Source organism: Nerophis ophidion, linkage group LG13 (genome assembly GCF_033978795.1).
Source record: "Nerophis ophidion isolate RoL-2023_Sa linkage group LG13, RoL_Noph_v1.0, whole genome shotgun sequence".
Classification (NCBI taxonomy): domain Eukaryota; kingdom Metazoa; phylum Chordata; class Actinopteri; order Syngnathiformes; family Syngnathidae; genus Nerophis; species Nerophis ophidion.
Window position 1 is genome coordinate 58,566,620 of NC_084623.1, and position 25,277 is coordinate 58,591,896.

Genomic DNA, 25,277 nt, shown 5'->3' on the forward strand with positions numbered 1-25,277 from the left:
CCAAAAAAAGTCTGCGGGCTGTAGAGCTTTTTCATTTCGGGCTCCAGTACTCTGGAATGCCCTCCCGGTAACAGTTCGAGATGCCACCTCAGTAGAAGCATTTAAGTCTCACCTTAAAACTCATTTGTATACTCTAGCCTTTAAATAGACTCCCTTTTTAGACCAGTTGATCTGCCGTTTCTTTTCTTTTTCTTCTATGTCCCACTCTCCTTTGTGGAGGGAGTCCGGTCCGATCCGGTGGCCATGTACTGCTTGCCTGTGTATCGGCTGGGGACATCTCTGCGCTGCTGATCAGCCTCCGCTTGGGATGGTTTCCTGCTGGCTCCGCTGTGAACGGGACTCTCGCTGCTGTGTTGGATCCGCTTTGGACTGGACTCTCGCGACTGTGTTGGATCCATTATGGATTGATCTTTCACAGTATCATGTTCTCATATGTTCTCATAGTCATCAGTATCATCAGTATCACAGTATCATGTTCTCATATGTTCTCATAGTCATCAGTATCATCAGTATCACAGTATCATGTTCTCATAGTCATCATTGTCACCGACGTCCCACTGGGTCATTATTGTCACCGATGTCCCACTGGGTGTGAGTTTTCCTTGCCCTTATGTGGGCCTACCGAGGATGTCGTAGTGGTTTGTGCAGCCCTTTGAGACACTAGTGATTTAGGGCTATATAAGTAAACATTGATTGATTGATTGATTGATATATAACTTTATAGTCACATACAAAATCGAGTTTCAAATTATAATAATTATTAAAAGAAACAATGGCATATCAAATAAAATTTAAATAAAAATTGGGGGAGCGGGGTTTGGTGGTAGCGGGGGGTGTATATTGTAGCGTCCCGGAAGAGTTAGTACTCCAAGGAGTTCTGGGTATTTCTTCTGTTGAGTTTATGTTGTGCTACGGTGCAGGTATTCTCCCGAAATGTGTTTGTCATTCTTGTTTGGTGTGGCTTCACAGTGTGGCACATTGTTGTAAAAGTGTCAAAGTTGCTTATACGGCCACCCTCAGTGTGACCCTTATGGCTGTTGATCAAGTATGCCTGGCATTCACTTGTGTGTGTGTGTTAAAGCCGCATATATTCTGTGACTTGGCCGGCACGTTGTTTGTATGGCGTAAAAGCGGACGTGACGACAGGCTGTAGAGGACGCTAAAGGCAGTGCCTTCAAGGCACGCCGCCAATATTGTTGTCCGGGTGGAAATCGGGAGAAATTTGGAGTCTCCCGGGAAAATCGTGAAGTTGGCAAGTATGAGTATCAGCAGTGAATGCGGTGTTACAGAGGCAACAACCCTGTATAACACCGGCGGGCCAGCTCTAATCTTAATTTGATATTACCTCAAGGGCCAAATGAAATTACACGGCGGGCCACATTTGGCCCGCGGGCCAGAGTTTGACACCCATGCTTTTAAATGATAAAAAATTTAAATGCAAAATAGTTCAAAGTAATATAAATATGAAATACAGGAAATATAAAAGCAGTATATTGTAAAATACATCATACTGGACATTTACAAGACGGGACATAACAATACACAGAACACTAATTAGTTAAAAGCTGGTATACGTGTACTGTATATGTGTACTGTAAGTGTGCAATGTATGTATGTACTGTATATGTGTACTGTGTAGTATGTATAATATATTAGGGGTGTAGGAAAAAATCAATTCGAATACGAATCGAATCGTTTGCGTTGTGCGATTCAGAATCAATTCTCATTTTAAAAAAATCGATTTAATTTTATTTTTTTTATTTTTATCCATCCATCCATCCATTTTCTACCGCTTATTCCCTTTCAGGGTCGCGGGGGGCTATCTCAGCTACAATCGGGCGGAAGGCAGGGTACACCCTGGACAAGTCGCCACCTCATCGCAGGGCCAACACAGATAGACAGACAACATTCACACTCACATTCACACACTCGGGACCATTTAGTGTTGCCAATCAACCTATCCCCAGGTGCATGTCTTTGGAAGTGGGAGGAAGCCGGAGTACCCGGAGGGAACCCACGCAGTCACGGGGAGAACATGCAAACTCCACACAGAAAGATCCCGAGCCTGGATTTGAACCCAGGACTGCAGGACCTTCGTATTGTGAGGCAGACGCACTAACCCCTCTGCCACCGTGAAGCCCTTTTTATTTTTATTTTATTTTTTATTTTTTTATCAATCCAACAAACCACTACACAAAAATACCATAACAATGCAATCCAATTCCAAAAGCAAAGCTGAGCCAGCAACACTCAGAACTGCAATAAACAGAGCAATTGAGAGGAGACACAAACACCACACAGAACAAACCAAAAGTAGTGAAACAAAAATGAATATTATCAACAACAGTATCAATATTAATTATCATTTCAGCATAGCAATGATAAAAAATCCCTCATGGACATTATCATTAGACATTTATAAAAATAACAAAAAAGAACAATAGTGTCACAGTGGCTTACACTTGCATGGCATCTCCAATGTGTCCAATGTTTTCACAAAGATATAATAAGTCATATTTTTGGTTCGTTTAATAGTTAAAACAAATTTACATTATTGCAAGCAGTTGATAAAACATTGTTATGCCCGTTTGATTGTGGACTATTACTGACCCCTTGTGGCGATGGGAAATACTGCGCGTCAATAGTTTGGCACTTCCGGTTTAGTTTGGACACTTCCGGTTTACGATGTTAGCTCAGTTCATAAAAAATGAGAAGTAGACGAGTTGTGTTAACTCTTACAAGCCTTGGAAAAGAGAAGTCTGTAAGTAAACTGTTTAACTTGTTTATGTAACTCAATACTAAGGTGGAAAGTGGCTGAATTTGATAGTAAGATGTGTATTGAAAAACGATTTTTGTGCACTATTTTAATGAATGTTTGAGGATTCAAAATGGCTGCCGTTCGCATATTTCCACCATCGAAATAGTTTCAACACTCAGCAGTATTTGTTTGGTAATAATGCTGTATATTTGTGTAAAGCTAATTGTGTATTACATTTCAGTTTGTTAATTGAATCATACAGCGTATACATTGTCATTGTGTGTATTTCAGTTTTACAAGAATAATAATAATAAAAAATAAAAATCCAGTGCAAGACAAAGCAAGATCAACAACAATAAAGAGCCTAAATGGATTCATCTGCTTTGGAACTTTATTAGAACGTCCTGGATTGGTTGTTAGCTGTCTGCCGAGCTTTATAACCTCAACACATTCAGTGAGGGCAGAACAAACATTGTCCTTTACAATTATAAAAGCTTTTTTTCTTTTAAAAATCTACTACTCTGCTAGCATGTCAGCAGACTGGGGTAGATCCTGCTGAAATATATGTAGTGAATGAATACACAATCCTTTCGAGTCGGGAAAATATCGTTTTTGAATCGCGAATCGAATCGAAAAAATCGATATGTTATCAAATCGTGACCCCAAGAATAGATATTGAATCGAATTGTGGGACACCCAAAGATTCACAGCCCAAATATATATTAGGGCTGGGCAACGATTAAAAATTTTAATCAAAGTTAATTGCACTATTTCTCAGATTAATCGCGATTAACTGCATTGTATACGCAAAGCCCAATAATGAATTCAAAAGTAGTGTGTAGTGCACCTTTATTGGAATATTCTCCCACATGAACAAAAGCGCCAAAACATTTGTTGTGCAAACACAATTTAAATCAGTCCTTGTTAAACAGTAGCAGTTAAATAGCATATTTGATGAAAATCAACTCCAAAAATGTAAATACAAACATTTAAGCTTATTGCCACTGCCGGGGTATTTAAGTTATCCTGTTTGTTATGGAAAATAAATATAATCTACATACAAATCTCTGAGCCACAATCATAACATCTGAACAGGCAATTTCTGAGGTAACAGCAGAAACATTTTTTTTTTATCAGGGATCTTATGTTTAAAAAACCTATATTATAGGTAGTGGGCTGTTTTAGGGAATTTTTGATCAAATTATCCATAGTAGCAATATTAATAATGTTGTGTTTATTCTGCGTAGTGCACTTAAAATAATTATGACCATATCTAGGAATTGATATGATGGGAATTTTCCGATTGTTTGCTTGGTGCTTTGATAAACTGAACGCATCATATACATGGTACTATATTGTGATGTTATGAGCCAGGGAATAAAAGAACTACCCTACCCAGCATGCAACAGGAGTGACGAGCATGCGCGGTAGCCCGGTATAGGTTGTGTCGCCATGACGGCATCTTGTATGTTGTGATATGCACGCTCTGAAAGTAAACGTTAAGAACTCAGCCAACACTCCTGGTCTGCATTATTCATAAATAGACGGACAACACATATACTCCGCTGCTTCACAGGCCGCTGGATGTAGCCGGCAAAGTATTCCCATGCTAGCTAGCCGGTCTAGCAAGCACGCCTCATTCAGTCCAAAACGGCCCGATCTATCCACATCCAGAATTGTCTGGCGGTCGTAAGTGATCCCGGAGTGACCACGCTGTAAGCCAGCCATGAAATTTGCAGAATTGTCCGGTATTTTTGCCAAATGTTCCATCTTTACCAAGAGCCCCTCGACGCCGGGGGACGCTATCTTGTTAAGAAAAGGCGTTAACAAAATAAAAGCATGTAAACAACATACGCAAATGTGCGATAAAATAATTGTCGGCGTTAATAGATTGATGAGTTAACTCATAATTAACGCATTAATTTGCCCACCCCTAATATATATATATATATCTGATTGTGACATTCATCTGAGTTGTAGTTTTCGTTACCAGATTTGGAGTTGTTGAACTTGCCATGTAAAATTGCTAATGCTAATCGTGGTCCAGTCAATGGCAAATTTGATGTCAATTAGCATCAAGCTCGCGCATTTTGGATATGCACTAACTCAGGGGGGAGCTCAAAATATTCAACACTTTAAACCTACAAACCAAAAATGAGCTGACACCAAATTAAATAAAAAACATATATAAAAAGGTATAGTAAATATATGAAAATTAAAAAAAAAAAAAGGTGACACAAAATGTCTCTTTTTTTTTTTTTTAAGAAATAATGATTTGGTTTGATAGTGGAAAAAGTATGGACACCCCTGCTTTACAGTCAGAGAACTTTTTTTTTTAATGTTTGTCTCACACACTCAGGGCAGGAAGAGCACGGGGTCAAAGGTCAAGAGGTCCAAACCGCTAACCCCTCTGTGATTCTAAGCTTTCATGAGAAATCACGTCAGCCGCATTCACACACACACACACACACACACACACACACACACACACACACACACACACACACACACTTACTTGGGATATCTCCTCTGATGGAGCACAGGGAGGATGTCCAAGTCTCTCTGCAAGTCCGGAAGTAACAGCTGCGTGAAACGCTCTGAGGAGGATGACAGTCAACTGGGTTTTAGCCAACAGATAACCTCCTATTATTATTATTTTTATTACCATTATTACTATTATTATTATTAAAAAAAGTTCCATATGTTGACCAGAGGGGGAGCCCTTTTAAATTAACTTAAAAGTTAAAGTAGCAATAATTGTCACACACACACACAAACACGCACACACACTAGGTGTGGTGAGATGTGTCCTCTGCATTTGACCCATCTCCTTGTTCACCCCCTGGGAGGTGAGGGGAGCAGTGAGCAGCAACAGTGGCCGCGCCCAGGAAATCATTTTTGGTGATTTATTATTTATTATTAATGTTGCAATGTCTATAGAGGTTCATTTGTGTCTTTATTTCAAAGCTTTTTTTTTTTTCAAACAGATTAATCCAACCGAAATTTTTACGTTTGGATGTTTTTTTTTCAAATAAAATGTCGATGTAAAAATGTGTGAGCAAATTGTGTGTTTAGAAATTCAGTTGACTCAAATTAAATGGGAAAAAATCTGCTTGGAAAAATTATGTGTAAAAAAAATTTGGTTTGGAAAGATTTAGTGTAAAAAAAATTCAGCGCTTAATACAATTCAGCGTATAAAAATTATGTTTAAAATAATTCAGTGTAAACAATTTGGTTTGGAAAGATTTTAGTTTAAAAAAAAAAATTGCGTATACAATTCTGTTTAAAAAAATTGTGTATAAAAATGTAGTGCATAAATTCAGTTAAAAAAAATCAGTGCAAAAAATGCAGTGTAAATAAATCAGTGCAGATTAATGTGTATAAAACTTCAGTGTAAAAAAATAATTGCATAGAAATTCTGTTTAAAAATTCACTGCAAATAAATGTAGTGCCAAAAATTCAGTGTAAAAATAATCAGTGCAAAACAAATTCAGTGTAAAAAAACAAGTGAAAAAAATGCTGTGTAAAAAAAAAACAGAATAAAATCCATCCATCCATTTTCTACCGCTTGTCCCGTTTGGGGTCCCTGGAGCCTATTATCAGTGCAAAAAAGTCTGTGTAAAAGAAATCAATGCAAACAATTCAGTGAAGAAAAATTCAGAGCAGAAATGTTCCTAAATTAGAACTAAAACCTCTTATTGTCTGGTTCTGGGACAGGATTAAAGTGAAGTGAATTATATTTATATAGCGCTTTTCTCTAGTGACTCAAAGCGCTTTACATAGTGAAACCCAATATCTAAGTTACATTTAAAGCAGTGTGGGTGGCACTGGGAGCAGGTGGGTAAAGTGTCTTGCCCAAGGACACAACGGCAGTGACTAGGATGGCGGAAGTGGGAATCGAACCTGCAACCCTCAAGTTGCTGGCACAGCCACTCTGCCAACCGAGCTATGCCGCCCCATCAATTGATTGATTGCTTCAGTCCTAATTCACCAGAAGTTGGTCTTAGGTATTGAAAGAAAAAATATTTCTGTCCTCCATTTATTTTACACTGAATTTTTATGCAACTATTTTTTTCACACTGAATTTTTTTTTTTTTACAATTATTTTTTTTTACACTGAACTTATATACAATTATTATTTTACACTGAATTTTAAACTGAATTTCAAAACCCTGTTTTAACAAACTGAATTTTTAAACACACAATTTTAGCTCAAATGTTTTTATTCAATGAAATTGTCTGCATAATTGAAAAAAATTCAGTTCCATAAAAAAATGACTAAATAAATAAACTATTAGCCTGCATAATGTGTCACATGTTAAAACCGCACACAACTTGGCACATTTGGAAGTCTGCCTGCACTCTTGCTCCATGTTTTTGTTTTTGCTTTGTCTGACTCAAGGGCCAAAACAAACAAGCGGACTTCCTCTCGTCTTCTCACGTGGAAACAAAGAGTTAGCATTTGTCAGTCTGGCCCCCAAATGAACGGAACATGGCGCCCATCAGACGTTAGAACCGTCTTCAGGCACGGACAGAACATTCCTGGAAAGGAGGATTCTCAAATTCAAGCCCCTGATTAAGTTTTTCATTCAAGCGGCAAAAGGTTTGGACAATTCTGAAGGCCCCAGACTGGCAGGGGCCCTACAGAGGTGAAACAGCAAAAAGCTTATAATTTAACATTTTATATGTTTATATGTATACATATATAAACCCTGTTTCCACATGAGTTGGGAAATTGTGTTGGATGTAAATATAAACAGAATACAATGATTTGCAAATCCTTTTCAAGCCATATTCAGTTGAATATGCTACAAAGACAACATATTTGATGTTCAAACTAATAAATATATATATTTTTTTAAATAATCATTAACTTCAGAATTTGATGCCAGCAACACGTGACAAAGAAGTTGGGAAAGGTGGCAATAAATACTGATAAAGTTGAGGAATGCTCATCAAACACTTATTTGGAACATCCCACAGGTGTGCAGGCTAATTGGGAACAGGTGGGTGCCATGATTGGCTATAAAAACAGCTTCCCAGTCTTTCACAAGAAAGGATGGGGCGAGGTACACCCCTTTGTCCACAACTGCGTGAGCAAATAGTCAAACAGTTTAAGAACAACCTTTCTCAAAGTGCAATTGCAGGAAATTTAGGGATTTCAACATCTACGCTCCATAATATCATCAAAAGGTTCAGAGAATCTGGAGAAATCACTCCACGTAAACGGCATGGCCGGAAACCAACATTGAATGACCGTGACTTTCGATCCCTCAGACGGCACTGTATCAAAAACCGACATCAATCTCTAAAGGATATCACCACACAGGCTCAGGAACACTTCAGAACACCACTGTCACTAAATACAGTTTGTCGCTACATTTTTAAGTGCAAGTTAAAGCTCTACTATGAAAAACGAAAGCCATTTATCAACAACATCCAGAAACACCACCGGCTTTTCTGGGCCCGAGATCATCTAAGATGGACTGATGCAAAGTGGAAAAGTGTTCTGTGGTCTGACGAGTCCACATTTCAAATTTTTTGGGGGAAATATTCGTCATCGTGTCATCCGGACGAAAGGGGAAGCAAACCATCCAGACTGTTATCGATGCACAGTTGAAAAGCCAGCATGTGTGATGGTATGGGGGTGCATTAGTGCCCAAGGCATGGGTAACTTACACATCTGTGAAGGCACCATTAATGCTGAAAGGTACATACAGGTTTTGGAACAACATATGCTGCCATCTAAGCGCCGTCTAGCTTATTTCAGCTAGACAATGCCAAGCCACTATCAGCACGTGTTTCAACAGCGTGGCTTCATAAAAAAAAGAGTGCAGGTATTTTCCTGGCCCGCCTGCAGTCCAGACCTGTCTCCCATGGAAAATGTGTGGCGCATTATGAAGCGTAAAATAGGACAGCGGAGACCCCGGACTGTTGAAGGACTGAAGCTCTACATAAAACAAGAATGGGAAATAATTCCACTTTCAAAGCTTCAACAATTAGTTTCCTTAGTTCCCAAACGTTTATTGAGTGTTGTTAAAAGAAAAGGTGATGTAACACAGTGGTGAACATGCCCTTTCCCAACTACTTTGGCATGTGTTGGAGCCATGAAATTCTAAGTTAATTATTATTTGCAAAAAAAATAAAGTTTGAGTTTGAACATCAAATATGTTGTCTTTGTAGCATATTCAACTGAATATGGGTTGAAAAGGATTTGCAAATCATTGTATTCTGTTTATATTTACATCTAACACAATTTCCCAACTCATATGGAAACAGGGTTTGTATACACATGCATCCACACATATAAATGTGTGTGTGTGTGTGTGTGTATATATATATAGATATATATCTATCTATATATATACACACACACATTTTCCATTTTCTACCGCTTGTCCCTTTTGGTGTCGCAGGGGGTGCTGGAGCCTATCTCAGCTGCATTTGGGCGGAAGGTAGATTACACCCTGGGCAAGTGGCCACCTCATCACAGGGCCAACACAGATAGACAGACAACATTCACACACTAGGGACCATTTATTGTTGCCAATCAACCTATCCCCAGGTGCATGTCTTTGGAGGTGGGAGGGGCCTATCCCCAGGTGCATGTCTTTGGAGGTGGGAGGAAGCCGGAGTGACCGGAGGGAACCCATGCAGTCATGGGGAGAACATGCAAACTCCGCACAGAAAGATCCCGAGCCTGAGATATATATATATATATATATATGTATATATATATATATATATATATATATATATATATATATATATATATATATATATATATATATATATATATATGTGTGTGTGTGTGTGTGTGTATGTATGTATGTATGTATGCACACAAATGAACAAAGGTCCCTATTTGTGTTTTAGAGCTTTGACTAATTCTTTACCTGCAGGCAAAAACAAATCCTGGCTCTTTGGAGTACGCACCGTTTTATTCATTATAAAGTGTGTCGGTGTGTGTGTGTGTGTGTGTGTGTGTGTGTGTGTGTGTGTGTGTGTGTGTGTGTGTGTGTGTGTGTGTGTGTGAACTCACCAGTCCAGTCTCCTACAACCCGGAGATGAATGCCAAAAGTTTCCTTGTTCTCTGTGGGACACTGCAAAGAGTTAATAGGCAGACAGTGAGTCACAAAGGAGGCAACACACACACACACACACACACACACACAGTTATTGGGGATACAGTTTTTTAAAACACACAGGACACAGGTGTGTCCAGATAAATAATAACATGTGTAAAAGTATCAGTGTTTTCCCATGAAGTGATGAAGTACACACACACACACACACACACACACACACACACAGTTATTGGGGATACAGTTTTTTAAAACACACAGGACACAGGTGTGTCCAGATAAATAATAACATGTGTAAAAGTATCAGTGTTTTCCCATGAAGTGATGAAGTACACACACACACACACACACACACACACACACAGTTATTGGGGATACAGTTTTTTAAAACACACAGGACACAGGTGTGTCCAGATAAATAATAACATGTGTAAAAGTATCAGTGTTTTCCCATGAAGTGATGAAGTACACACACACACACACACACACACACACACACACACACACACACACAGTTATTGGGGATACAGTTTTTTAAAACACACAGGACACAGGTGTGTCCAGATAAATAATAACATGTGTAAAAGTATCAGTGTTTTCCCATGAAGTGATGAAGTACACACACACACACACACACACACACACTCACACACACACTCCACTTTTCTTTTTGGCATACGCCATGACTGCCCTCAGGGGGTCTGTCTGCTCTCTGTCAGAGTGATTGTCCTCCTCCTGTGGGCTTCATAACACACCGTGTGTGTGTGTGTGTGTGTGTGTGTGTGTGTGTGTGTGTGTGTGTGTGTGTGTGTGTGTGTGTGTGTGTGTGTGTGTGTGTGTGTGTGTGTTAAAGTCAAAGGAGCAATGTAGAGTGCAATATCCAACTGTCGATCAAAAGTCTTCAAGTGGCAGAAGGAGGAAAACATTGAAGACAAGAAAAGGCCATTATTAAAACTTACCTGAGTGAGATAATAATAACAATAATAATAATAACAACTAGATTGCGTGTGAATGCTCCAATGCTGAAGTTGAAGTGAAATACCGACAGAATGTAGTGTGAAGGTAAGAATAGTTTGAATGTTGAAGAGTTTGAATTTCCAGGTAAACCGGACTTTGGTTTGAAACTTGGCAAAGTGTTAGTTTGAATGTTCAGGATGAGGGGATTATGTTGATGTTGATGTTGGAATAGTTTCAATTGGTTGAAAAAAGTGGACATGGTGGAAGTTTGAAAAATGGGCAATTCATTTTGAATGGGGGAAACGTCCCTAAAAACTGGGAATTCTAATTCTAATGTTTTTTTTTTGGTGTATTTTAATTTTAAATTTTTTGGGGGGTGGGGCGACGACAAAAAAGGGTCTGTTTACTCAGTACCTATACTAGGATTTCCCTATCAAATGCATAAATTAAACCTTTTTTTTTTTAAACCTGGGAATTCTAGGAAATCCAGTAGAGCAGTGGTCCCCAACCACCTATTGGTACCGGGCCGCAGAATAATTTTTTATTATTTTTTTATTTTTTTAAATTAAATTAACATAAAAAACACAAGATACACCTACAATTAGTGCACCAACCCCAAAAACCTCCCTTTTTCCTGACAGAGGAAGACAAATAAAAATTGTGGGATTCTGGGAATTCCTGGAATTTTTTTTAACTTGAAAAAATGATAGTTTGAATCTCCAGGATGAGTGGAGTATGTTGAAGGTGGAATGGTTTGAATCGTTTGAAAAATGTGGAAATGGTTGAAGTTTGAAAAATGGTCAATTCATTTTGAATATGGAAAATGTCCCGGAAAACTGGGAATTTGTCATTCTAATTTTTTTGGTTTGTTTGTTTTGTTTTTTGGTATTTTCGTATTTTTTTGGGAGGGGGAACAAAAAAAGTGTAAATTTGCTCAGTACCTGTATTATGATTTTCCTATCAAATGAATACATTTGTATTTATTTAAAAAAAAAACTGGGAATTCTAGGAAATCCAGGATTTTAGTTTTAATTGTTGAAGTAGAGCCCGACTTAAACAAGTTGAAAAACTTATTAGGGTGTTACCATTTAGTGGTCAATTGTATGGAATATGTACTGTACTGTGCAATCTTCTAATAAAAGTATCAATCAATCCAAAAAAAAAGCACACAATTCCTAAACAGGCTGAAAATTTAGAAGAAGTTGAAACAGTTTAATTTAGATGAAAAATTAGGAGTTGTGGACATTTTTTAAAAATGTCCGGGATTTCTCCATCTACGCTCCGTAATATCATCAAATGGTTCAGAGAATCTAAAGAAATCACTGCACTTAAGCCATAATATAACAGACCTTTAATCTCTCAGGCGGTACTGCATCAAAAAGCGACATCCGTGTGTAAAGGATATCACCACATGAACTCAGGAACACTTCAGAAAACCACTGTCAGTAACTACAGTTTGTCGCTACATCTGTAAGTGCAAGTTAAAACTCTACTATGCAAAGCCAATGCCATTTATCAACAACACCCAGAAACGCCGTACCCGAGCTCATCTGAGATGAACTGATGCAAAGTGGAAAAGTGTTCTGTGGTCTGATGGGTCCACATTTCAAATTGTTTTTGGAAACTGTCGATGTCCTGTCCTCCGGACCAAAGAGGAAAAGAACTATTCGGATTGTTCTAGGCGTAAAGTGTAAAAGCCAGCATGTGTGATGGTATGGGGGTGTATTAGTGCCCAAGACATGGGTAACTTACACATCTGTGAAGGCACCATTAAAACTGAAAGGTACATACAGCTTTTGGAGCAACATATGTTGCCATCCAAGCAACATGAATTGATTCACGTGGACCCCGATTTAAACAAGTTGAAAAACTTATTGGGATGTTACCATTTAGTGGTCAATTGTACTGAACTGTGCACTCTACTATAAAAATTTAAATCAATCATTTAAAAAATGTTCATGGACGCCCCTGCTTATTTCAGCAAGACAATGCCAAGCCACGGGTTGTAACAGTGTGGCTTCATAGTACAAGAGTGCGGGTACAGTCCAGACCTGTCTTCCATTGAAAATGTGTGGCGCAATACCAAGTCTAAAATACCACAACGGAGACCCCTGGGCAGGTGAACAACTTAATTATGTACATCAAGCGAGAATGGGAAAGAATTCCACTTCAAAAATGTGTCCCCTCAGTTCCCAAACCTTTACTGAGTCTTGTTAAAAGGAAAGATCATGTAACACACTGGTAAAAATGCCCCTGTGGCAACTTTCTTGCAATGTGTTGCTGCCATTAAATTCTACCTTAATGATTATTTGCAAATAAAAAATAAAAAAGTTTCTCAGTTCAAACGTAAAATATCTTGTCTTTGCAGTCTATTCAATTGAATATAAGTTGAAAAGGATTTGCAAATTGGCCCTGCGATGAGGTGGCGACTTGTCCAGGGTGTAACCCGCCTTCCACCCGATTGTAGCTGTGATAGGCACCAGCGCCCCCCGCGATCCCAAAAGGAATAAGCACAACTTCACTGCTTTTATATATATATATATATATATATATATATATATATATATATGTATATATATATATATATATATATATGTATGTATTTATGTGTCTGTGTGTATATATGTGTGTGTGTATATATATATATATATATATATAATGTGTGTGTATGTATATATATACATATATATATAATATATATGTGTGTACATATATATATAATATATATGTATATACATAAATAATATATATGTATATGTGTATATATATATACGTATATAATATATATGTGTATATATACATGTATATGTGTATATATATGTATATATATATATAATATATATGTATATATATATATGTATATATATATATATTATATATATATATATATTATATATATATGTATGTATATATATATATATATATTATATATATGTATGTTTATATATATATATGTATATATATGTATGTATATATATATATATATGTATATATATATATATATGTATGTATGTATGTCTTGATTGGATTATCCAGAGAATAGTGCTCGATACCGTGGTAGAGCGCAATATGTAGGTGTGGGAAAAAAATCACAAGACTACTTCATCTCTACAGATCTGTTTCATGAGGGGTTCCCTCAACCCCTCATGAAACACCTACATATATATGTATATATATATATATATATAGACACACATTAGGTGTCCAGAGGTTCCCACCCCTACTATCGAAGGTATTTTGCCTAAAAACGGATTTACTTTTTCCATGAAGCTGAATGGTTTATGTTGCACCCTACAAAGTGTTTAAACAGTAGGTATTGTGCTTAATACACACCAACTGTTTGATTGTGACATTCACTTTAGTTGTATTTTTTATCCCAAAATTAAGAGGTGTTAAAATCGCCAATCCTAATAGTAGCCTGTCGATGGCAAATCCATTAGCATCCAGCTGGTTTCTGTCAGAAAAGTGGAACCTTACTTAACGTTTGAGCGTTTTTCTATCGAGTGTCCTTGCTTGTTGAAAACTGCAACGTTACTTCTAGGGAGTTTGGTCCAGTCCGCTCTCAGTGCTGCTTGAGTGATTGTTTACGTAAGCCACTGTTTAACCTGCGACCGGGCGTGACGTTACATGTGACAAAAATATCAAAGCAGCGCACCTTTTGATTTTACGTGAATCGTTACCCGATAGTACCGACAGAATTCAGTCGCTGCACAGAAAAGAACCAAACTCAGTAGTTTGAAGGGAGTGTGATGTTTGGTGCGGACTTACCTCCGTCAGCGTGAAAGGATGGTTCTCAAAGGAGGAGACGCTGGGACACTTGAGAACAACATACTGGGAGAGGACCAAGAAGAAATGATGGATATTGAGAACAACATACTGGGAGAGGACCAAGAAGAAATGATGGATATAGAGAACAACATACTGGGAGAGAAACAAGAAGAAATGATGGATATTGAGAACAACATACTGGGAGAGGACCAAAAAGAAATGATGGATATTGAGAACAACATACTGGGAGAGGAACAAGAAGAAATGATGGATATTGAGAACAACATACTGGGAGAGGAACAAGAAGAAATGATGGATATTGAGAACAACATACTGGGAGAGGAACAAGAAGAAATGATGGATATTGAGAACAACATACTGGGAGAGGACCAAGAAGAAATTATGGATATTGAGAACAACATACTGGGAGAGGAACAAGAAGAAATGATGGATATTGAGAACAACATACTGGGAGAGGACCAAGAAGAAATGATGGATACAAAAACCTTGACAAAGACTAACACAGACTCACTTGGCCAGGATGAGCTTTAAAATTCTTCTTCAACATCCGCAACTCGATGACATCACAGGGATGCCTCATGACCGTCACTATGGTAACCGGGTCACTGCTTCGGATGTAGCGGTAGAGACGCTCCGCACAGTAGAGACACAGAGGACCGGACACCCAGAGCCATGTCTGTGCAGGTAGACCAAGGTCACTTTGATTAATACTACCCCTATCAAGTAATCAGATTACTTCTAATAATATTAATTTTTTCAAGTAATAAGATTACTTCTAATAATAATAGTTCTATCAAGTAATAAGATTACTTCGAATAATGTTACTTCTATCAAGTAATACGATTATTTCAAATATTACTTCTGTCAAGTAATAATCTTACTGTATAAATAATATTACTTCTATCAATAAGATTACTTCGAATAGTATTACTTCTGTCAAGTAATAAGATTATTTCAAATAATATTACTTCTATCACATATGATTATTTTGAATATTATTACTTCTGTCAAGTAATACGATTACTTCAAATAATATTACTTCTATCACATAATAAGATTACTTTGAATATTATTACTTCTGTCAAGAAATACAACTACTTCAAATAATATTACTTCTATCAAGAAATAAGATTACTTCAAATAATATTATTTCTATCAAGTAACAAGATTACTGTATAAAGTAAAAATATTACTGCTATCAAGTAATAGGATTACTTAAAATAGTATTACTTCTGTCAAGTGATAGGATTACTTGAAATAATATTTTTTCTGTCAAGTAATAAGAATACTTCAAATAAGATTACTTTGAATAATATTACTTTTGTCAAGTAATAAGATTACTTTGAATAATATAAAATATGTTAATTAACTATTATTTTGAATAATATTACTTCTATCAAGTAATAACATTACTTTGTATAATATTACTTCTGTCAAATAATAAGATTACTTCAAATAATATTACTTCTGTCAGGTAATAATATTTCTGTATAAAGTAATATTATTACTTCTATCACGTAATAAGATTGCTTTGAATATTATTACTTCTGTCAAGTAGTATGACTTTTTCGAATAATATTACTTCTGTCAAGTAATAAGATTACTTTGAATAATATTACTTCTATTTACAAAATATTTCTGTGTAATTAATTCATTTCACAAGGTATATATTTGCGACTAATACATGAAAATATGCTATTTGGCGTCCAAACAATGCGTACGCCAGTGTTACCTTTTCTCAGGTACCTGTTGCAGACTAATTGCTTCCAGCGCCTCTCAAGCTGCCTTGTGGGGGATTTAATGGAGCCAGCATGGAAGTTAATGAGCACGTGCAAGCACATAATCACACGCAACAGGAAGTACGCACACAGACCTTAATGGAAAAAAAATAGAGGATGCCTGCCCCTCCCTAAAATCCCACGCCTCTAATAAACAGGACCCTCCAACACACACACACACACACCTGGGGGTAGTGCGGCTGGAAGTGGGGCTCCTCCCTGCATCGCGTCTCCACTTCCTCACGTCGCTCCAGCTCCTCCCCTTGCTGCTGCGGGCTGCTGTGATTGGCTGGTAGGCAGCCAGGGGGGTGGGCTTCAATGTTGGTCTGATACTTTAGTGCTCCTCTTTTGCCAACATGTCGATAGAAGATGGTCAAGTTAGAAGTGTGTGGCGTCTGCATGACAACCAATGGTGCTTATGAACAGAGGCGGAGCCAATAAGAGCAGGCTGTTCAGTATCCTGGCCACTGATTGGCTCAGCCTCAGGCAGCATTGCTTCATTCGTCTGTTCGGTCGCTTAAGTTAATTTTCAACGTTTATACACTTACAATATGATACATCACAGCTTTCACATAATTCCATTCTGTCATTACAGTGTGTCCAAAAAGGAGTAGGAAGAAGCAGAGATTAAATAATCTTACACTTTTTAGTGTGTGTATACCGTATTTCCTTGAATTGCCGCCGGGTATATAGTATGCGCCTGCTTAGATTTAACGCCGGGTCAAACTCGATTCGCAAAATAATTAGCATATGCCTAGAATTTCCACCGGGTCAAACTCGTCACGTCACGAGTGACACTTCACCTGTCATCATTTTCAAAATGGAGGAGGCTGATTTCAATCATTTAAAATCGCAAAAAAGGAAGAAGATTAAAAGCTATTCAGTAGGATTTAAGGTCCAAGCTATTGAATATGCTAAAAAGAACAGTAAGCAGCTATGTTTTATTGATATACCGTAGCTGTGTGTGTCAAATATGAGTCATTAAATGACTCCCGCCTCCTGGTGGTAGAGGGCGCTAGTGATCCTTCTTGCGACTACTCGGCTGCAGAAGAAGTGACAACAAGCAGCAAGAGTGAGCAGCAATCGTTTATTTTTTCCTCTCGCTTGCACTTTTAACTTGGAGGATTACATATCTAAAATAAAACAGTTTTCTAAACTGGATTTTCAATCGAAGCAAGATCTCCATCGAGAAAGAGACTTTTAAAACTGAAGAAAGATAAGGAAGACTTCAATAAACAAGTTATCGATGCTTTTGATCAGAAGGAGCTGCGCATGGACTTCATTTATAAGTAAAGGTAAGACCATAATGACGTTTTTTTAATTAAATGTGCTTTTCATGATGGTATCCTTACATCACACTCAAATTTATAAGCGCAGGGCTAAATTTACCGCATGCCTTTGGTAAGTGCCGGAGTGAGAAGAGGTTTTAAAATAATTAGCGCCCCGGCGGCAATTCAAGGAAATACGATATATACAGTACATATGTATATAGATATGTGTGTATACATGTATGTGTGTAATCCATATATACAGTATATATATGTGTGTTTATATATGAATGTGTATAGTGGCATACATACATACATGTATGCGACAGTGTTAAGTGTTCAATGTGATTTTGCTATTTTAATGACATTATTTGAGTGTTTACCATGCTCGTGTTGACGTTTCCTTTCTGCCTTGATAGCTGAAGGATTATAATCAGAGGAAGCTACATTCAATATTTTTCTCCAGGTCCTTATTTCTGATAGATCATAAAAAACTTCAAAAATGGTCGACATGCCGATACAAAACACTTATCGTGATACAGTTTTCATCCGTATCGCCCAGCCCTACTTCAACCCATTAAGTTGTACACTGCAAAAAGTCAGTGTTCAAAAACAAGAAAAAAAATACAAAAATGAGGGGTATTTTACTTGAACTAAGCAAAATTATCTGCCAATAGAACAAGAAAATTTGGCTTGTCAAGACTTTCCAAAACAAGTAAAATTAGCTAACTTCAATGAACCCAAAAATACCTCTAAGTATATTCTCACTAATAACAAGTGTACTACTACAGTATACGAGTACGAATTTTCTATTGTTTCATTAAAATAAAAACGGCGGAGTCTATTTGGCTGTCATCTGTTTTAATATGAGAAACAAATGTGTCTAAGTCATGATTTTGTTTTACATTCTTGAAATAAGAAATTCTTACTTTAAAAACTAGTTTTATACTTGTAAATGTTGATGACACAGCTTTGCAACATTTGATATTCTCGTTTCAAGCATGTCTTACACAATATAGGTCATCAAATCTCAGCTACAAGCTGTAGTATCTTACTGAGATCATTCAGGACCTAAACACTTACATAAAATCTTATGTATGGCCGAGCAAGTCCCAGGATGCCCTAAATGTTCATAACACACCCAGCCGAGTCCCACGGGGAGAGGGGATGAAAGTTGGAAAAGTCAGCAAAAGTCCCAAAAATGTTCCAAATACCTACACAGGTTCGAGTCCCACAAGTTACGCCCCCGACCGGGATGCCCGAAATGTCCAAAACGCGCCCAGCAAAGTCGGGGAAATGTTCAAAAGTCCCACCCAGGTTCGAGTGTGCACTCAAACTCAAACTCGAACCTGGTTGGGACTCGAACCTGGGGAGGTATTTAGAAAATTTTGGGGGACTTTTGCCGACTTTTCTCATTTTTTCCCCCCTACATCCCGTGGGACTTTGCTGGGTCCGTTTTGGACATTTTTTGTATCCCAGGACTTGTGTGGCCGGCGGCGGGACTCGTGGGACTGGAACCCCGGGGAGGTATTTAGGACACAATTGGGACTTTTGAACATTTTGGCCGTCTTTTACCCCTCTCCTTCCCCGCCTTCCTGTGCACCATTGCTGGGTGTGTTTTGGACACTTGGACAAAAATAGTTTCAAGCATATTTTACTCAAAATAGGTCATAAAATGCCGGAAACAAGCTGTAGTATCTTACTGACATCATTTAGGACCTAAACACTTAAAACAAGTAAAACACTCTAACATAAAATCTTATGTATGGCCGGACAAGTCCCAGGATGCCCTAAATGTTCATAACACACCCAGCCGAGTCCCACGGGGAGAGGGGATGAAAGTTGGAAAAGTCAGCAAAAGTCCCAAAAATGTTCGAAATACCTACACAGGTTCGAGTCCCACAAGTTCCGCCCCCGGCCGGGATGCCCGAAATGTCCAAAACGCGCCCAGCAAAGTCCCACAGGAAGGTGGGGAGGAAAGTAAGAAAAGTCGGGGAAATGTTCAAAAGTCCCACCCGGGTTCGAGTGTAAACTCAAACTCGAACCCGGTTGGGACTCGAACCTGGGTAGGTATTTAGAACATTTTGGGGGACTTTTGCCGAATTTTCTAATTTTTTCCCCCTATTTCCCGTGGGACTTTGCTGGGTGCGTTTCGGACATTTTTTGTATCCCAGGACTTGTGTGGCCGGCGGCGGGACTCGTGGGACTGGAACCCCGGGGAGGTATTTAGGACACAATTGGGACTTTTGAACATTTTGGCCGCCTTTTACCCCTCTCCTTCCCCGCCTTCCTGTGCACCATTGCTGGGTGTGTTTTGGACACTTGGACAAAAATAGTTTCAAGCATATTTTACTCAAAATAGGTCATAAAATGCCGGAAACAAGCTTTAGTATCTTACTGAGATCATTTAGGACCTAAACACTTAAAACAAGTAAAATACTCTAGCATAAAATCTGCTTAGTGAGAAGAATTATCTTACTAGACAGAAAATAAGAAAATATCACCCTTATTTGAGATATTTCGTCTTACTTAGATTTCAGTTTTTGCAGTGTACGTAAACTCCTAAATGTCAGCTACAAGCTGTAATATCTTACTGAGATCTTTTAGGACCTAAACACTTAAAACAAGTAAAACACTCTAACATAAAATCTTATGTATGGCCGGGCAAGTCCCAGGATGCCCTAAATGTTCATAACACACCTAGCCGAGTCCCACGGGGAGAGGGGATGAAAGTTGGAAAAGTCAGCAAAAGTCCCAAAAATGTTCCAAATACCTACACAGGTTCGAGTCCCACAAGTTACGCCCCCGACCGGGATGCCCGAAATGTCCAAAACGCGCCCAGCAAAGTCCCACGGGAAGGTGGGGAGGAAAGTAAGAAAAGTCGGGGAAATGTTCATAAGTCCCACCCGGGTTCGAGTGTAAACTCAAACTCGAACCCGGTTGGGACTCGAACCCGGTTGGGTAGGTAAATTTTGGGGGACTTTTGCTGACTTTTCTCATTTTTCCCCCTACTTCCCGTGGGACTTTTGCTGGGTGCGTTTTGGACATTTTTTGTATCCCAGGACTTGTGTGGCCGGCGGCGGGACTCGTGGGACTGGAACCCCGGGGAGGTATTTAGGACACAATTGGGACTTTTGAACATTTTGGCCGCCTTTTACCCCTCTCCTTCCCCGCCTTCCTGTGCACCATTGCTGGGTGTGTTTTGGACACTTGGACAAAAATAGTTTCAAGCATATTTTACTCAAAATAGGTCATAAAATGTCGGAAACAAGCTGTAGTATCTTACTGGGATCATTTAGGACCTAAACACTTAAAACAAGTAAAACACTCTAGCATAAAATCTGCTTAGTGAGAAGAATTATCTTACTAGACAGAAAATAAGAAAATATCACCCTTATTTGAGATATTTCGTCTTACTTAGATTTCAGTTTTTGCAGTGTACGTAAACTCCTAAATGTCAGCTACAAGCTGTAATATCTTACTGAGATCTTTTAGGACCTAAACACTTAAAACAAGTAAAACACTCTAACATAAAATCTTATGTATGGCCGGGCAAGTCCCAGGATGCCCTAAATGTTCATAACACACCTAGCCGAGTCCCACGGGGAGAGGGGATGAAAGTTGGAAAAGTCAGCAAAAGTCCCAAAAATGTTCCAAATACCTACACAGGTTCGAGTCCCACAAGTTACGCCCCCGACCGGGATGCCCGAAATGTCCAAAACGCGCCCAGCAAAGTCCCACGGGAAGGTGGGGAGGAAAGTAAGAAAAGTCGGGGAAATGTTCATAAGTCCCACCCGGGTTCGAGTGTAAACTCAAACTCGAACCCGGTTGGGACTCGAACCCGGTTGGGTAGGTAAATTTTGGGGGACTTTTGCTGACTTTTCTCATTTTTCCCCCTACTTCCCGTGGGACTTTTGCTGGGTGCGTTTTGGACATTTTTTGTATCCCAGAACTTGTGTGGCCGGCGGCGGGACTCGTGGGACTGGAACCCCGGGGAGGTATTTAGGACACAATTGGGACTTTTGAACATTTTGGCCGCCTTTTAACCCTCTCCTTCCCCGCCTTCCTGTGCACCATTGCTGGGTGTGTTTTGGACACTTGGACAAAAATAGTTTCAAGCATATTTTACTCAAAATAGGTCATAAAATGTCGGAAACAAGCTGTAGTATCTTACTGAGATCATTTAGGACCTAAACACTTAAAACAAGTAAAACACTCTAACATAAAATCTTATGTGTGGCCGGGCAAGTCCCAGGATGCCCTAAATGTTCATAACACACCCAGCCGAGTCCCACGGGGAGAGGGGATGAAAGTTGGAAAAGTCAGCAAAAGTCCCAAAAATGTTCCAAATACCTACACAGGTTCGAGTCCCACAAGTTCCGCCCCCGGCCGGGATGCCCGAAATGTCCAAAACGCGCCCAGCAAAGTCCCACGGGAAGGTGGGGAGGAAAGTAAGAAAAGTCGGGGAAATGTTCATAAGTCCCACCCGGGTTCGAATGTGCACTCAAACTCAAACTCGAACCCGGTTGGGACTCGAACCGGGGTAGTTATTTAGAAAATTTTGGGGGACTTTTGCCGACTTTTCTAATTTTTCCCCCCTACTTCCCGTGGGACTTTGCTGGGTGTGTTTTGGACATTTTTTGTATCCCAGGACTTGAGTGGCCGGCGGCGGGACTCATGGGACTGGAACCCCGGGGAGGTATTTAGGACACAATTGGGACTTTTGAACATTTTGGCCGCCTTTTACCCCTCTCCTTCCCCGCCTTCCTGTGCACCATTGCTGGGTGTGTTTTGGACCCTTGGACAAAAATAGTTTCAAGCATATTTTACTCAAAATAGGTCATAAAATGCATTTTGGCATTTTGGCTCTAAAAATTTTGGGGACTTTTGCCGACTTTTCTCATTTTTCCCCCCTACTTCCCGTGGGACTTTGCTGGGTGCGTTTTGGACATTTTTTTGTATCCCAGGACTTGTGTGGCCGGCGGCGGGACTCGTGGGACTGGAACCCCGGGGAGGTATTTAGGACACAATTGGGACTTTTGAACATTTTGGCCGCCTTTTACCCCTCTTCTTCCCCGCCTTCCTGTGCACCATTGCTGGGTGTGTTTTGGACACTTGGACAAAAATAGTTTCAAGCATATTTTACTCAAAATAGGTCATAAAATGCCGCAAACAAGTTGTAGTATCTTACTGAGATCATTTAGGACCTAAACACTTAAAACAAGTAAAACACTCTAACATAAAATCTTATGTATGGCCGTGCAAGTTCCAGGATGCCCTAAATGTTCATAACACACCCAGCTGAGTCCCACGGGGAGAGGGGATGAAAGTTGGAAAAGTCAGCAAAAGTCCCAAAAATGTTCCAAATACCTACACAGGTTCGAGTCCCACAAGTTCCGCCCCCGGCCGGGATGCCCGAAATGTCCAAAACGCGCCCAGCAAAGTCCCACGGGAAGGTGGGGAGGAAAGTAAGAAAAGTCGGGGAAATGTTCAAAAGTCCCACCCGGGTTCGAGTGTGCACTCAAACTCGAACCCGGTTGGGACTCGGACCTGGGTAGGTATTTAGAACATTTTGGGGGACTTTTGCCGACTTTTCTCATTTTTCCCCCCTACTTCCCGTGGGACTTTGCTGGGTGCATTTTGGACATTTTTTGTATCCCAAGACTTGTGTGGCCGGCGGCGGGACTCGTGAGACTGGAACCCCGGGGAGGTATTTAGGACACAATTGGGACTTTTGAACATTTTGGCCACCTTTTACCCCTGTCCTTCCCCGCCTTCCTGTGCACCATTGCTGGGTGTGTTTTGGACACTTGGACAAAAATAGTTTCAAGCAGATTTTACTCAAAATAGGTCATAAAATGCCGGAAACAAGCTGTAGTATCTTACTGAGATCATTTAGGAGCAAAACACTTAAAACAAGTAAAACACTCTAACATAAAATCTTATGTACGGCCGGGCAAGTCCCAGGATGCCCTAAATGTTCATAACACACCCAGCCAAGTCCCACGGGGAGAGGGGATGAAAGTTGGAAAAGTCAGCAAAAGTCCCAAAAATTTTCAAAATACCTACACAGGTTCGAGTCCCACAAGTTCCGCCCCCGGCCGGGATGCCCGAAATGTCCAAAACGCCCCCAGCAAAGTCCCACAGGAAGGTGGGGAGGAAAGTAAGAAAAGTCGGGGAAATGTTCAAAAGTCCCACCCGGGTTCGAGTGTGCACTCAAACTCAAACTCGAACCCGGTTGGGACTCGGACCTGGGTAGTTATTTAGAAAATTTTGGGGGACTTTTGCCGACTTTTCTCATTTTCCCCCCCTACTTCCCGTGGGACTTTGCTGGGTGCGTTTTGGACATTTTTTGTATCCCAGGACTTGTGTGGCCGGCGGCGGGACTCGTGGGACTGGAACCCCGGGGAGGTATTTAGGACACAATTGGGACTTTTGAACATTTTGGCCGCCTTTTACCCCTCTCCTTCCCCGCCTTCCTGTGCACCATTGCTGGGTGTGTTTTGGACACTTGGACAAAAATAGTTTCAAGCATATTTTACTCAAAATAGGTCATGAAATGCTGGAAACAAGCTGTAGTATCTTACTGAGATCATTCAGGACCTAAACACTTAAAACAAGTAAAACACTCTAACATAAAATCTTATGTATGGCCGGGCAAGTCCCAGGATGCCCTAAATGTTCATAACACACCCAGCCAAGTCCCACGGGGAGAGGGGATGAAAGTTGGAAAAGTCAGCAAAAGTCCCAAAAATGTTCAAAATACCTACACAGGTTCGAGTCCCACAAGTTCCGCCCCCGGCCGGGATGCCCGAAATGTCCAAAACGCGCCCAGCAAAGTCCCAAGGGAAGGTGGGGAGGAAAGTAAGAAAAGTCGGGGAAATGTTCAAAAGTCCCACCCGGGTTCGAGTGTGCACTCAAACTCGAACCCGGTTGGGACTCGAATCTGGGGAGGTATTTAGAACATTTTGGGGGACTTTTGCCGACTTTTCTCATTCTTCCCCCCTACTTCCCGTGGGACTTTGCTGGGTGCGTTTCGGACATCTTTTTGTATCCCAGGACTTGTGTGGCCGGCGGCGGCACTCGTGGGACTGGAACCCCGGGGAGGTATTTAGGACACAATTGGGACTTTTGAACATTTTGGCCGCCTTTTACCCCTCTCCTTCCCCGCCTTCCTGTGCACCATTGCTGGGTGTGTTTTGGACACTTGGACAAAAATAGTTTCAAGCATATTTTACTCAAAATAGGTCATAAAATGCCGGAAACAAGCTTTAGTATCTTACTGAGATCATTTAGGACCTAAACACTTAAAACAAGTAAAACACTCTAACATAAAATCTTATGTATGGCCGGGCGAGTCCCAGGATGCCCTAAATGTTCATAACACACCCAGCCGAGTCCCACGGGGAGAGGGGATGAAAGTTGGAAAAGTCAGCAAAAGTCCCAAAAATGTTCAAAATACCTACACAGGTTCGAGTCCCACAAGTTCCGCCCCCGGCCGGGATGCCCGAAATGTCCAAAACGCCCCCAGCAAAGTCCCACGGGAAGGTGGGGAGGAAAGTAAGAAAAGTCGGGGAAATGTTCATAAGTCCCACCCGGGTTCGAGTGTGCACTCAAACTCAAACTCGAACCCGGTTGGGAC

General features: G+C 39.9%; 1 protein-coding gene and 1 long non-coding RNA gene across 2 annotated transcripts in view; one reads left to right on the forward strand and one right to left on the reverse strand.

Moving 5' to 3' along the window:
* Nucleotides 1–25,277, reverse strand: part of LOC133564783 (NADPH oxidase 4) — a 58,873-nt gene that overhangs the window by 4,950 nt on the left and 28,646 nt on the right. Inside the window, exons 9-13 of the mRNA XM_061919273.1 lie at nucleotides 16,553–16,712; nucleotides 15,101–15,265; nucleotides 14,569–14,631; nucleotides 9,801–9,861; nucleotides 5,274–5,355 (exon numbers count right to left, since the gene is read on the reverse strand). Coding sequence (XP_061775257.1) covers nucleotides 5,274–5,355; nucleotides 9,801–9,861; nucleotides 14,569–14,631; nucleotides 15,101–15,265; nucleotides 16,553–16,712 — 531 coding nt within the window. The remainder of the gene's footprint in view (nucleotides 1–5,273; nucleotides 5,356–9,800; nucleotides 9,862–14,568; nucleotides 14,632–15,100; nucleotides 15,266–16,552; nucleotides 16,713–25,277) is intronic.
* Nucleotides 2,615–25,277, forward strand: part of LOC133564784 (uncharacterized) — a 28,026-nt gene continuing 5,363 nt past the window's right edge. Inside the window, exons 1-2 of the long non-coding RNA XR_009809333.1 lie at nucleotides 2,615–2,761; nucleotides 7,161–7,407. This is a non-coding gene — a long non-coding RNA (uncharacterized LOC133564784). The remainder of the gene's footprint in view (nucleotides 2,762–7,160; nucleotides 7,408–25,277) is intronic.